The sequence below is a fragment of the Eschrichtius robustus genome, chromosome 20, assembly GCF_028021215.1.
Source record: "Eschrichtius robustus isolate mEscRob2 chromosome 20, mEscRob2.pri, whole genome shotgun sequence".
Taxonomy (NCBI): Eukaryota; Metazoa; Chordata; class Mammalia; order Artiodactyla; family Eschrichtiidae; genus Eschrichtius; species Eschrichtius robustus.
In genome coordinates this window covers 21,701,552-21,715,757 of record NC_090843.1, presented here as the reverse complement: position 1 = coordinate 21,715,757, position 14,206 = coordinate 21,701,552, and the positions used below count along the sequence as shown (strand labels likewise).

Below are 14,206 nucleotides of genomic sequence, written 5' to 3'. Positions count from 1 at the left end.
AGATGTGAGACTATTCTGCTTTCAGAGGTTCTATCTTCCGGAATGATGGTACCCAACACACCCTTCTTGGGGTCCCCAGAGTTGGCACCAGGACCCTGCTTCCAGCCCTTCCAGGGGCAGCTCTACACAGCGGGCAAGGTGGATGCCATAAGAGCCAGACACTTTGCTTAGGTTGTAATTCAACCCAACTGATAATGCTGCAGACGCTTGTAAACAAAGAGCATTTTCAACAACTAATGTTATCATCTCCCTCTTAGGAACTTTCTGAAGTGATTCTCAGCCGCATCCTTACCTGGGGAGGAGTACAACAAAGACAGAAAAGCTGGAGGAAAAGAGTTATGTGAGGAGCAGGAGTACAGGTGCCTACAGCTTCACAGGTTCGTACAGAGACAAACAGACACGGCATTCAAGGAGGTTCAACTTGAACATGAGAAGTCACTGGGTGTTACCTGTCCATTATGCCCAACATCTGCTTGCGAATGTCCTGGGCCCGGCGCAGAGAACGAGCCTGGATAAAGTTCTCATAGCACCACGGGTTGGAGAACTTATTGTTCTTCCAGGAGTTGTACACGGCCAGCAGGGTGAGGTGGTCCCCTTCGGTCTGGTGGAATTTGGCCTTCTTCTGATCTGCAAGGGCTTGTTTATCCTGCAAGCAGTGCGGAGAGGATCATTTTCCACCCAACAGCTATTAACTGAACATCCAGCAGTGCTGGGGAGCCCTCTGCGGCCCCATCAAGTGTCCACATTAAGCACTGTGGTGGCAACAGGCTGATGTCACGCAACTTCACCTGACCCCTGTCTGAATGTGGGCCTGAACTCCCTACCTTGGGCCTGTAGAAGACGTTCTGCACAGACAGCATGGACACAATGGTCAGCATTTCCTCACTGCAGCCTAGATGCACAGACATGATCAGCATTTTGCACAGCATTGGCTCCAGAGGGAACTCTGCCATCTAGAGGGAGAAGAAGAAACTACAATTGCATCCCTGGGGAAGACCCATCTGGGGTTGCCAGTGTAAAAACACTGGTCAGAGTGGGTAACAGACCACAGGAGGTTTACCTAAGCACGATGGTGTGGGATGCCTGGCTCTATGAGAAGAATTTTTTTTTTTTTTAATTTCCCAAATAAACCCAATGAAATGTATGTGACCAAGAATATAACTACCGTTGGGGCAGGTGGGAATTTTGCAGACATCTTTTCAAATTAAGGCTAGACTCAATAATATATCATGAGGTAAGATTAACTGAATAGAATTTCTTTTTCTGTAAAGAAGAAAGAGTTTTAAGTGATAGTGGAAAATCCAGGTTAAAAACAGGCATGTAGAATTCTACTCAAAGCTTATCCAGGGCCTCAGAGTTTAACCTTTTAAACAGAATAGAGTATGGAAGGTTAGCCAGGGAACCTTCCCCAAAGCACCAGAAGTTAGGTTCTGTCCCTTACCCTGCGGCCCAGGCGAGTAAGTAGGCCCTCGTCGTCCAGGGCCCCCAACGTGTATAGCTGCTCCATGGCTGTGATCAAGGTTTCCATTGGCGGGGCATCCATAAAGTCAAAGGACAGCAGGTCATTGATGCCCATGGCCTAGAACAGAAGAGAAGAATGTGTGTGATGGGAGGGTCAGCCTCACCAGTGTTAACATGGAGGGAGACTACTTGTCACCTTCTCTCTTACATCTTCGACTGCAATTAGGAAGCCACTAGCAGGATTAGCAGGAATCTCCAGGAATGCGCCACACAAGACTCAAGACTGATAGAAAGCATATACTTTCTCGGGAAACTTTAAAAAACACTCTCTCAGAATGACAGCATGTACAGCTTAATGACAAAAAGACAACAATTTAAAAACGGGCAAAGGTAGACATTTCTCCAAAGAAGATATAAAAATGGCCAACAAGCACATGAAGAGATGCTCAATATAACTAGTAATTAGGGAAATGCAAATCAAAACCACAATGAGATACCACTTCATACCCACTAGGATGGCTATAGCTATAATTTAAGAAAGAAAAAAAAAAAAGAAAGAAAATAACAAGTGTTGGCAAGATATGGAGAAACAGGAATCCTCATATGTTGCTGGTGGGAATGTAAAATGGTGCAGCTGCTGAGGAAAACAATTTGGTGATTCACCAATAACTTAAACACAGAATTACGAAATGATCCAGGAACTCCACTTCTAGATATATACCCAAAAGAACTGAAAGCAGGGACTCAGACAAATACTTGTACGTTAAGTTCACAGCAGCATTATTCACAATAGCTAAAAGGTAGAAACCAGCCAAATGTCCATCAATAGATGAATGGATAAACAAAACACTGTATATACATACAATGGAATATTATTCATCCTTAAAAATGAAATTTTAACACATGCTACAACATGATGAACCTTGAAAACATCATACTAAGTAAAATAAGCCGGATCAAAAGGAGAAATGTTTTATGATTCCATTTATCTGAGGTACCTAGAATAGGCAGATTCATGCACACAGAAAGTAGAATAATGGTTACCAGGGGCAGAAGGGAGGGGAAAAGGGATAGTTTAGTTAAATGGGTACAGAGTTTCGATTTGGGATGATCAAAAAGTCCTGGAAATGGACAGTGGTGATGGCTGCACAACACTGTGAATGTACTTAATGCCACTGAACTAGACATTTTAAAAAGATTACAGTGATAATGTATTGTGTATTTTATCATAATTAAAAAAAAAAAAAAGACAACAACCAGCTTGCCCTGTCTCTTGCATACATAATTTCTCCTGTGCATCTGGGAAGTGCCTTGTACCATGTTAGGTGGCAGGGATATAAAGGTGACTAAGATATGGTCCCTGCTCTCAGAGTTCACAATGGTGAGACGCGTGGACACAAAACCACCTGCAATCTGCCTGGCACAGAGTGGGTATTCGATACATTTGTTACCAAATTTGATGACTAAAAGAAACAACTGAATGATGCACTATCCAAGTGTGTATAAAGGGAGATGTGGCAGGACCTAAGCTTTCTGTTTCTTTCTCATAAAGTGATGGTGACCATAAACGCAGCGGGTGTTCAATAAATTCTTATTGTATAAGAACTACAAGGAATTATGTAAGCAATCAGTAAGCACTGTGCCAAGTGCCTTTACCTGCATTATCTCCTTTATGTTCACAGGAGAAACTATTAACAGCCCCCGCTTTTGAGAGGAGAATAGAGGGCAGAGGGCCGAGCAGATAAATTTGCCAAGGACACACAGCTCGGAGCAGAAGTTTGAGCCACAGATGCCTCTCTGTTCTCACTCCAGAGACTGGAGCAGGTTTTTTTTTCCTGAAGCTCTGTTTTAGCCTCTCTTACAGGGAATGAATAATAAATTACAGCAGAGCACTCTGCATCAGTGAAGTGCCAGGGCTCCAGCGCGGCCTCAGTGTCGGGGGCGGGGGGGGGGGGGGGCGGGGGGCGGGGGTGCCATCATCTGGGAAATTACTCATGCGGCTCCCCCTGCCAAAAGACAATGAAGGTCCTCACGGGGGACTGAGAGAGGAAGAGCAATGATTCAGAATGAAAACCAAGTCCCCAGGGGGCCAGGCTGAAATCTGTACTAACAGTTCCCCTTTTTGGATTGGGGGTTTTGCTTCTGTTCTAAAAGAACAGAATTGGATCTGAAAGTTAAAAGGGTTGAGGGAAGTGAGTTTGTCCACAGTTTGGCACCGATTCGATTTTTTCTAATATCCTGTTTGAAAATGCTCCCAACTAAAACCTTTTATAACCAAATACCCTGCTGGTTACGATGGCAAGAAAAAAATGTCACAGCACACATGCCAATTTAGCCCCAGCCTCGCAGTAGAGAGGCTGTTATCACAGCCGTTTGCATTCCATTCAAAGGGACCGGTTCCATGAGGTTACTGAAGTATTTAACAAGGTTGATAAAACTGAGATTCATTTACTAAGGCCATAGGATTGGATTGTTCTACCAAAGCATTCTAACAAGACAGTGATTTCTACCTTGAGTGAGAGCACTGTGCTTGCTAAGTTGGTTCTCTGGATTTCCGGCACGTTGGTGGTCAGCATTTCATCCCGGTAGGCACGTTCTGTGTACAGCCTGTAACACTTCCCTGGGCCTGTTCTCCCAGCTCTGCCAGCGCGTTGCTTTGCCTGAGCCTAGAGGAGTGGGCATATAAAAGTAACATATCTGTTAAACATGGCTTAACAGCTTTACCCAGGAAATCTGTTAAAAGAGGGGCACTCAGCAACAGGCAAAACCTAAAATGGGGTTTATTTCACTTCCTTTAGGGTCATTTCCAAGACTACCTACCAACGCTCTTATCATCCCCTCTCCAACACTCAGCATTTCAGGAAAGTTTGTTCAAGTGAGGCCAAATACAAGCACGTGAATAGAAGAAATATGGTAAAGATCACAGAAATATACCTTCAAAATAGTGTGGCAGGGGCTTCCTTGGTGGTGCAATGGTTAAGAATCCGCCTGCCAATGCAGGGGACACAGGTTCGATCCCTGGTCTGGGAAGATCCCACATGCCGCGGAGCAACTAAGCCCGTGCGCCACAACTACTGAGCCCACGCGCCTAGAGCCTGTGCTCTGCAACAAGAGAAGCCACCGCAACGAGAAGCCCACGCACCACAACGAAGAGTAGCCCCCGCTCGCTGCAACTAGAGAAAGCCCACGCGCAGCAATGAAGACCCAACACAGCCAAAAAATAAAATAAAAAATAAAATAAAATAAAAAATATTTTAAAAAACCAAAATAGTGTGGCACATCATAAATGAGAAAGCATAAAACAAAATGACAAAACCCACCCTCCACAGTGATGACCAAAAATGTAAGTGAACTGAATAAACACAATGTTAATCATACCAGTGAATGAGTCTGCAGCTGTTTTAAAAATTAGGTTTGAGATGCTCAATGACAGAAGGAAATGTTCACTCACAGAGGTGAAAAAGCAAGTTGCCAAACAATGTAATACTACTTTTATTTATTTTTTAATCTTAATGCAAATATACAAACTACCAGAAATAAAAAACTAGAAAAAAAAATACCTTAAAATGTTAACTGTGGCTAATTCTGATGGTAGGCTTGTAGATGAGTTCTATTTTCTTTATCAAATATCCAACAATGAACATATATCACCTTAATAATCAGGAAAATTAAATACTTAAAAACCGCTTACTACACTACTAGAATTGCAAGCTGAAACAAACATGAAAAAAGATGGGCAAGAAAAACATCAAAATGATGACAGTGATTGGTGGTAGTAGGACTATGGGTAATTTCCAAAATAATGTAATATTATTTCTGAATTTATGGGAGAAGGGCGCTAATTTTTGAAATTAAAAAAAAAAACGTAGGTTAGCCTAGGTTGCTAGGAAACAGTGAATAGCAATCTGAAGAGGGCCGTTTTCTGTCAAAACCATCTGTCTTATAAATAGTATCAGGATTTAGAAATTCCTATGCCAGCTCCAAACCAAAGGATGGAATATGAAAGGTCACTACCCACTCAAAGGCAGGCAGCAATCATGCACCGTGGCAGAATCCACAGCATCCTACAGGTGTCTCTCCAAATCAGGGAGAGCAGATAATAAATAATTTCTCCATCACTGCGAGTTGCACGTATCACCCCCAGGAGAACTGTACAGAGTACACATGCTGGGGCCAGACTGCCCAGGTTTAAATCCTGGCTCCACCAGCTGTGTAACAGGCAAGTCACTTAACCCCCCTGGTTGTCAGTCTCATTTGTGAAATGAGGATAATAATAACATCTACAACAAAGGATCAACTGAGAATATAATGAGTTCATGTATGTGAAAGTAGCTGGGACAGTGCCTGGCACTTAGGAAGCACCCTGCAAGTCTTAGCTATTATTACTGAAGTTTCAAAATGAAAACAGCCTTACGGTATTATAAATTATGAAAGTAATACATACCTCTTATAGAATATTAAGACAATATATATAATATATATAAAATAGATAACTAATAAGAACCTGTTGTATAGCACAGGGAACTCTTCTTCACTTTGCTGTACAGTAGAAACTAACACAACATTGTAAAACAACTATACCCCTATTAAAAAAAAAAAAAGGGCTTCCCTGGTGGCGCAGTGGTTGGGAGTCTGCCTGCCAGTGCAGGGGATACGGGTTCGGGCCCTGCTCTGGGAGGATCCCACATGCCGCGGAGCGACTGGGCCTGTGAGCCACGATTGCTGGGCCTGCGCGTCTGGAGCCTGTGCTCCGCAACGAGAGGCCGCGACGGTGAGAGGCCCGCGCACCGCGATGAAGAGTGGCCCCCGCTTGCCGCAACTGGGGAGAGCCCTCGCACAGAGGCCAGGACGCAACACAGCCATAAATAAATAAATAAATAAATAAATAAAATTTTTTAAAAAGACAATATATAAGAGCACAGGGAAGAAAATGTATGTGCTTTTACCCATCAGCACGGTGACCAGCAGCACCTCCAAGAAATAACCCTGGCTAACATTTCGCCTACATGCTTTCAGTCGCAGGCACATTTACATACACTGTGCACAAGCACACACCATCTATTTTTAAACAAAAATTGGATTACACTACTCATGCTATTTTGTAGCTCACTTTTTTCAAACGATATATCAGAATTATATGCTTATGCCATTAAATATAGATACACACCACCATGTTAATGTCACATAACATTCTATGGCATGAATTTACCATATTTTATTAAACTACTTCCATTTTGGAGCTCATTTAGAATTTTTCCAGGTTCCCTCCAATATAAACAATGCTTCAGTGAACATCCTTTTCCATTACCTTTGGATATGTGTTCAGTCATTTGTAACTTTCAGATATACTTCTAGAAGCAGAACTGTTAGGTTAAAGAAATGAACTTTTACATTTCAGATACATTGTGGCCAAACTGCCTTCAAAAGGGATGATCAGGCTATTCATTTTAAAATATAATTTAGGTAGGAAATTATTCTATAATTACCAAAGAAACACATTATCATCTCATGAATTATTACTATCTCAGATCTGTGGCTAAGTGCCATACTTTAAAAAATATGTTCTTACCACTTATATTAGATCATCTAGGGTGCTAGGATTCAATTTCTTTTTTTTTTTAAGTTCCAGTTTTATGGTGCTTTTTAATGCTGACACACAATTCTAGAGATTAAAAACAAACAACACAAAATCTCCCTTATCTCAAGAAAGCAGCCAGCATCTTAAAACAATAAAATTCAAAATTCAAAACCATAAAAAATTTCAGAAAAGCCCTAACCAGGATTTTCAGAAAAGCTGCCGGTAGAAGCTGCCATACCTGAGAAATAGGAGTTACCACGAGCTGGTCGATCCCTGTCTTAGAATTGTAAACTTTCTGCTTCACGAATCCAGGGTCCACCACATAGTAAATGCCGTCAATAGTCAGCGATGTCTCCGCAATGTTGGTGGCAATCACGACCTGCAGGCAAGAAGGACACAGCTGGATTGAGCCGCCCAGGCTCAGCCCAGAGGTGTGAAAGGAGACTTCTGAACTCAGACACCTTCCCAAAGGGATTGTGCGGCTCTACCTCTCTCTAGATGATTAGAGAGCACTTAATCTCAGTTTGGCCTCAAATGGGCAGAAGGGGAGGTGCCTTCATCTTAAGGGTTAGGTTGGGGAGGGAGAGGTACCTGAGAGAAGTGGAGTAGGAAAAAGCAGTGGCCAACCAAAGCCAATTTCATTTGGTGCAAATGGCTACATATCTCATTTTCTAGATCCGATGTTGATTATTACAATTTTAATTTTCTAGCACCCTGGGAAAGCAGAGACTTCCTGGCATCACATGTGCCAGTGCAAAATGAGATTTTTCTTCCCCCACGGGGACATCTGGACTACAAAATGGGCTGTTTGTGTATGTGGAACAAGAGGGAGATTTTTTTTCTGATCATAAAATGAACTATAAGGCGGCAGAGGAATTTCACAGTTTGTGTGTATGCAGCAGTATACGTGATCTAGAAGATTATTGGTCTCAGCTTGGCACTGCCACTGTTCTTCCACCCAGAGGTTCAGATAATAAAACACAAATGCTCAGAAAAGTCATTGTTAGGAGGCACCAGAACACCTCACCCCATGCCAGCATCTTACCGGCCCTGAAACGCTTCTACCTGCCAGAGAGCTGCAGAAGCCCTCCCGGAGGGAAGTGCCATCACCAGGAAGAGAACAGAGCAGGAATCACCGTCTTCCCACCAAACCTGCTCCTCCTCGTTTCCCTCCTCAGCACCATCTTCCATCCAGCTGCCCAAGCCAGAAACTGGTAGTCATTCCTGACTTCTCCCCTCTGCCCTTCCCTAAACCTCCAGGCATCCACTACGTCTTGACCATTCTACCTCCTTAATGTTATTAAATCCTTCTGTCTTCCAGATGGTTACTAGATTCATTGTGGTGGTCATTTCATAATATATGCAAATGTCAAATCACTTTGTAGTGCCCCTGAAACTAACATAATGTTGTACATCAACTATATTTCAATTAAAAAAGAAAATCCATCTGTCTTCCATTCCTAGGTGAAAACAAATGTCCACACAAAAACTTGTAAACAAATGTTCATACCAGCATTATTCATAATAGCTAAAATGTGGAAACAATCCAAATGTCCATCAACTGATGAATGAATAAGCAAAATGTGGTACACTCCGTTCTACAACAGAATATTATTCAGCAATAAAAAGAAATGAAGTGTTTATACATGCTACAACACGGATGAGCCTTGAAGACACGCTAAGTAAAAGAAGCTAGTCCGCAAGGACCACATATTATATGATTCCATTTATATGAAATGTCCAGAATAGGTGAATCCAGAGACAGAAGGTGGATTAGTGGTTCCCAGGGGCTGAGCAGAGGGGTGAATGGGGGACGATTGCTAAAGGGTGCAGGGTTTCTTTGAGGGGTGATGAAATTGTTCTAAAACTTAACAGTAGTGATAAATGGTGATTAATGATTAATAATGGTAAATAATGGCTGCACAATTCTGTGAATATACTAAAAAAATTCTGTGACTATACTAAAGTGTACTGAATTGTATGCTTTAAAGGGACAATTGTATGGTATGTAAATTATATCTCAGTAAAACTATTATTTTAAAATCCATCTGTCCCCTTTCCCACTGTCTCAATACACACACTCACAGTCAATTCCAGCTGCTGGAACTACACAGCTCCCTGAAATGGCCACACTCTCTCACCCCTCGGCGATCACAGCCTGTTCTGTCTACTCAGAATGCATGTTCTCCTGCCCTTCTCGTCTAGATGAACATCCACGTGTTCTTCAGGACTAGCTTAGATCCTCACTTCCTGTAAGAACACGGGGTTGGGTGCTCCCCCTCTGGGCATCCAGCACACCAGCAGCACGTTCACACTACATGTTAAAGGCCTGTCTACCGGTGGATGTCCCACAGCAGATAGAAGCCTGTCCTCAGACTGCAGCCCTGGTGTCTACCCCAAAGCCTGGTAGATGCTCAAGAAAAAGTCTGTCGAATGAAGGAAAAGAGAGGAAGAAGAGCAGGATCACATACAAGACCCTGATTCCTTAGCAAACTGGTTGGACCACTTTCTAAAACATAATAAACAAGACTCACATACACCTTAAGCAATCCCCGTTAGGGCCAGCTGCATACAGCACATGGTTTCAGAGCACAAGAGCCTGTGTTACCTTTCTGCTGCCAGGTGGAGCTGGGTCAAAGATTCGGGTCTGCATCTCACTGGGAAGAGCAGAGTACACTGGAAGGATAATCAACTCTGGAACATCGGGTCCCAGGGATTTCATTCTTTCATACAGGATCTCACAAGCAGTATCAATCTCTTCCTGACCAGTCAGGAAGACCAGGATATCACCTAAGAGGAGAACAGAAGCATTGACTTTCTCTGTGTGTGTCCTATACAAAGGCCACAGTGACATTCACCGAACTCCAAACGATGGAAAACACACTCATATTCTGACCTCTGACAAATGAAGAGGTTTTCATCTATCCATGTTTATTCATTTGTTTGTTTTCGGTTTTTGAAATTTTTTAAAATTTGTGTCTATATTTAAATAGATGCATTTAAACCCTGCACACCATTATTTATATTTTCATCACCACCATTTCAAACATGCAAGCCTGAGACTTACAGACAGAACAATATTTAACAGGCATTTTTTTAAAGGTCTAAACTACAGATGGTTTTTTTGCGTTTTTTGTTCGTTTGTTTGTTTGTTTGGCCGGATCACGAGGCTTCCAGGATTTGAGTTCCCCGACCAAGGACTGAACCCGGGCCCCCGGCAGTGGAAGCGTGGGGTCCTAACCACTGGACTGCCAGGGAAGTCCCTGAAAGGCATATTTTTAAAAGATGAGCAAAAATACCCACATTAGGACTTGGTCTAAGAGGAAAAAATGCTCTTTCCCCCTACCTGGTGGTTCTGTTAAATGGATCTGCATGACAGTGATCAAGCTGGCATCCAGATAATCAGTTTCAGGTTCCTTTGTATACAATATTTCTACTGGGTATGTTCGACCTGGGATGGTGAAGATGGGAGCTTCATAGAAGTACTGAGAAAACTTCACCGCATCCAAGGTGGCTGAGGTGACAATCAGCTTCATGTCCTGCCGTTTCTGAACCGTCTAAAGGGAAACGCAATGTAGCTTACTAAAAAGGACTGCCCAAAAAGGCACAGGTACTCAAATCCAATTCCCAGAATTCAGTTCCCAACAGGGAGAATAAGGGTCAGCAAAGAGCACCTAGTTACCTTTTTCAACAATCCAAAGAGCACATCAGTGTGAATTGTTCTCTCATGCGCCTCGTCCAGCATGATGATTGCATACTGAGTGAGGTCGGGGTCAATCAGGCACTCTCGGAGCAACATCCCGTCCGTCATGTACTTGATAACTGTTTCGGGGCTGGTGCAATCCTCAAATCGAATGGTGTAGCCCACCTAAAGCAGAACAGAAGCTCAAAACCTTAAGACACAAACCTCTCCGTTTTGCAATCTCCAGGCAAGATTTTAGCCCAGGCTATTACCCATAATCTTAACAGACAGAATTTGACCAAGATGTACAATGATTTCCTCAAAGTAAAATCTGCCTTGGATTTGATCCTGAACAGATCAGTGATGACCATGAGAAGCCTCGCTCTCAGGAGAAACCTGAAAAAAGGTCGTACTACTCGCATTTTACAGGTGGAGATCTGGGCCTTTACACTTTCTTCAGGCATTTTCAGAATAGCTTCGCCAACCACTTACCTCTTGGCCTAAGCAACAACCAAACTCCTCTGACACTCTTTTGGCCACTGACATGGCCGCAACTCTTCTGGGCTGGGTACATCCAATCTTGCCCCTGGAAGTGTAGCCCGCCTCTGCCAGGTACTGGGTGATCTGCGTTGTCTTCCCAGATCCTGTCTCTCCGATGACAATCAGGATCTGATTGTCATGGACAGCCTGAAAACAACCAAACATAAACACGGTCATTAAAATCTGCCACACATTACTCTGGAGTAAAACAATTGATCATGCTCTAACACTAAAGGAGAAAAAGGAGAAACAGTAGTATACATACGTGAGATGACATTCAGAGTTTAAATTATTTTTAATTATGCATAGAAACAAATGCTAACGGTGATTTTCTATGAGCAATGCTCTTTCTTATTTTAATCGCATGTATAACAAATTAAAAACTTTAAACTTTATGAGTATTCTCTTTTTAACTGACTCAAATTTTTTTTAATTTATTGGTTTCCTTAAATTCATAAAAACACAAAGATGATGCTAAAAGCATAACTATCCAGATAGAACTAATATTTTATATACGTACATGTATTTTTTTAAGTATTACATGAACATGGTTAAAGAATTCAGTAGTAAATAAAAAAGTTAAATACAATGTTCCTTTCTACTGCCATTCCCAAATCTATAAAGTCACTTTACCCCCTAAAGTCACATGATTTCTACACTGTTTATAACAGCAAAGGACATCCATCAACCTATATGTCTATTAACACAGCACTAGTTAAATAAGCCAGAGCACATCCACATAACAAAGCACCTAAAAAAAAAGGGAACAATGCTGAGCTATATCACTAAGGGGAAAAAGCAAAATACAGAGCAGTACATATAATATGCTGTCATTTAGAAACACAGCTCATATAAAACATGTAATATCTGTGTTTATATATATATTTGTACTTGGTTGTATATGTATAAGATGTCATTGAAAGGATTCCCTGGAAACTAGTAAACTCAGTTGCCTCGGGAAGGCTTAGTGGTCTTAAATCGGATCTCCAGAAAATGGAAATAAGTATCTGAAGCAAAGATTTGCCTCAATGTCAAGCATCCCCATTATTCTATTGTCCAGAGCTATCTGTCTGTGCAACACAATACTCTGTCCACTTGCTCTAGGGATCCCTAGTTCAAACAGATTTTATTTCCTCATAGGAAAAAAAAAAATGTGTAGACTAATATATACATATTTTTTAAGTACTTGGAAGTGTTGTTTTTTTCCCTATCCCGTTCGGAAAAGCCACTTCAAATGTGCTAATTTCAATTAAAACATGTCATCCTCCTTTTAGAAAACACCCTGACTTCCCCACCAACACATCATAAAGGGCTTCTCACCTGGACCAGCTGCTCCTTCAGTTTGTAAATGGGCAGGCTCTCTCTCTGTTCAATGATTGACATCTGGGTCTTTTTTCCATAAGAAGCTTTGTTGCCCCCAAAGGCATGCTTCTTCCACTCGGGAATGTCATTGGGCATCATCCCAATACCCCTCATGTTGGCAGCAATCTGCCTGCCTTCCGCTGCAAAGGAAAACAGGCGACGTAGTATCATCCTCATGCTACCTCACTGCCCCCTCCCCCCACACTCAACAGATCACATTCCTCCAGTACATCCCTCCTCTCTGCTATCTCTGTCTTGAAGCCACCATCTCTCTCCTCTGAACTATTATAAAAGCCTCGTAATTCACCACGTGTCTACTCTTGCCCCATCCAATCCATTTCGTAGGGCACCCTCAATAATCCTTTGGAAATGCAACTCTGATCTTGCCACTTCCCTGCGAAGAACTTTGCAGCATTTCCCCGTGAACTTTAGGACTGAGCCCTAACTCCTAATGCCATCTCCAAATTCCTGGCAGCCACAACTCACCCCCCACCTCTCTGCCCATCTTTCTCTCTATTCCAGCTACACAGGTCTTCTTTCCCACATCACAGCCTCAGCACAGGCTATTCCTCAGCCTGGAACATATTCCCCAAACCCCATGCCAGCCCCTTTGACAGACTAAGTCCTATTTATCCTTCAGGTCTCCACCTTCCCAGGGAAGTGACCCACGATAGCCAACTATACTACCTGTACTTCTTATCTATGTAGCACTCATCGTGATTTGGTCAGTAATTTGGTAGTATTTGGTTAATATCCATTTTCCCCACTAAAATGTGAGCCTCATAGAGCAGGGATCATGTCTGCTTTCTTCACAGTTGTATACCCAGGTACCTAACACAAACAGTAAGTATTTGTTATGACTGTATCCAGCAGTCAGTTAATATTTACTCCACAAAGATTTATATGAAAAGAGAAGTTTCAAAGCTGCATTATCTTTGGAATAAAAATTTTTAAGTTATTCAGAAGAAAACAGCCAGTCTAATGATTTGACCACGGTTACGAAAACATTTAAAAAACAAAACAAACCAAAAACATGCTCTAACTGAAGGGAAAAACCAAATCACCAAAGCCAAGGCTAAATCTTTAGTTATGTACTGGCAGCGCCTTCTCCCTGTGTATGTGAAAGTTCAGATTTTTTTTTTTTTGAAAAGTCCACAGTCCCCTCCCAGAGTCCTACCATCAGGCAGAGGATCAACCCAATGTTTGTTGAGTCCCATGGGAATAGAATCCATCTCTGCTTCCCGCTGGGCCTGCTTGAGTTCCCGCCTTTCTTTGGCGAGGGCACTCTGCATCATTGCTGCTTGGGAGAGGGAACCATCCGGGTTCTAGTGCAACAGAGGACAAAGCAACATCAGAATGGGATCTCAGCATGCATTAAATATCCAGGAAATAAAATACAGATGTTAAGCCACTCAAATCTAAAAAGAGGCCCACCCAGAAGAAAGTTCATATTAACATCCCAGACTGCATGAAAGAAATGGATAAACTGTACTATATTCAGAGAAAATGAACAAGGACAATGATAAATCACTGAAGAAATTAGGGATTTTGGGCTTGAAGATGGGAACCCCAAGAGAATGGAC

The 14,206-nt window shown here is 42.3% G+C and overlaps 1 protein-coding gene across 1 annotated transcript in view; it reads right to left on the bottom strand.

Annotated features, from left to right (window-relative positions):
- DHX8 (DEAH-box helicase 8) overlaps positions 1-14,206 on the bottom strand; it is a 28,013-nt gene that overhangs the window by 1,776 nt on the left and 12,031 nt on the right. Inside the window, exons 11-21 of the mRNA XM_068529750.1 lie at positions 13,801-13,948; positions 12,582-12,763; positions 11,214-11,408; positions 10,722-10,907; positions 10,386-10,596; positions 9,648-9,829; positions 7,278-7,418; positions 3,972-4,127; positions 1,442-1,579; positions 825-953; positions 450-646 (exon numbers count right to left, since the gene is read on the bottom strand). Of these exons, the coding sequence (XP_068385851.1) occupies positions 450-646; positions 825-953; positions 1,442-1,579; positions 3,972-4,127; positions 7,278-7,418; positions 9,648-9,829; positions 10,386-10,596; positions 10,722-10,907; positions 11,214-11,408; positions 12,582-12,763; positions 13,801-13,948 (1,865 nt within the window). The remainder of the gene's footprint in view (positions 1-449; positions 647-824; positions 954-1,441; positions 1,580-3,971; positions 4,128-7,277; positions 7,419-9,647; positions 9,830-10,385; positions 10,597-10,721; positions 10,908-11,213; positions 11,409-12,581; positions 12,764-13,800; positions 13,949-14,206) is intronic.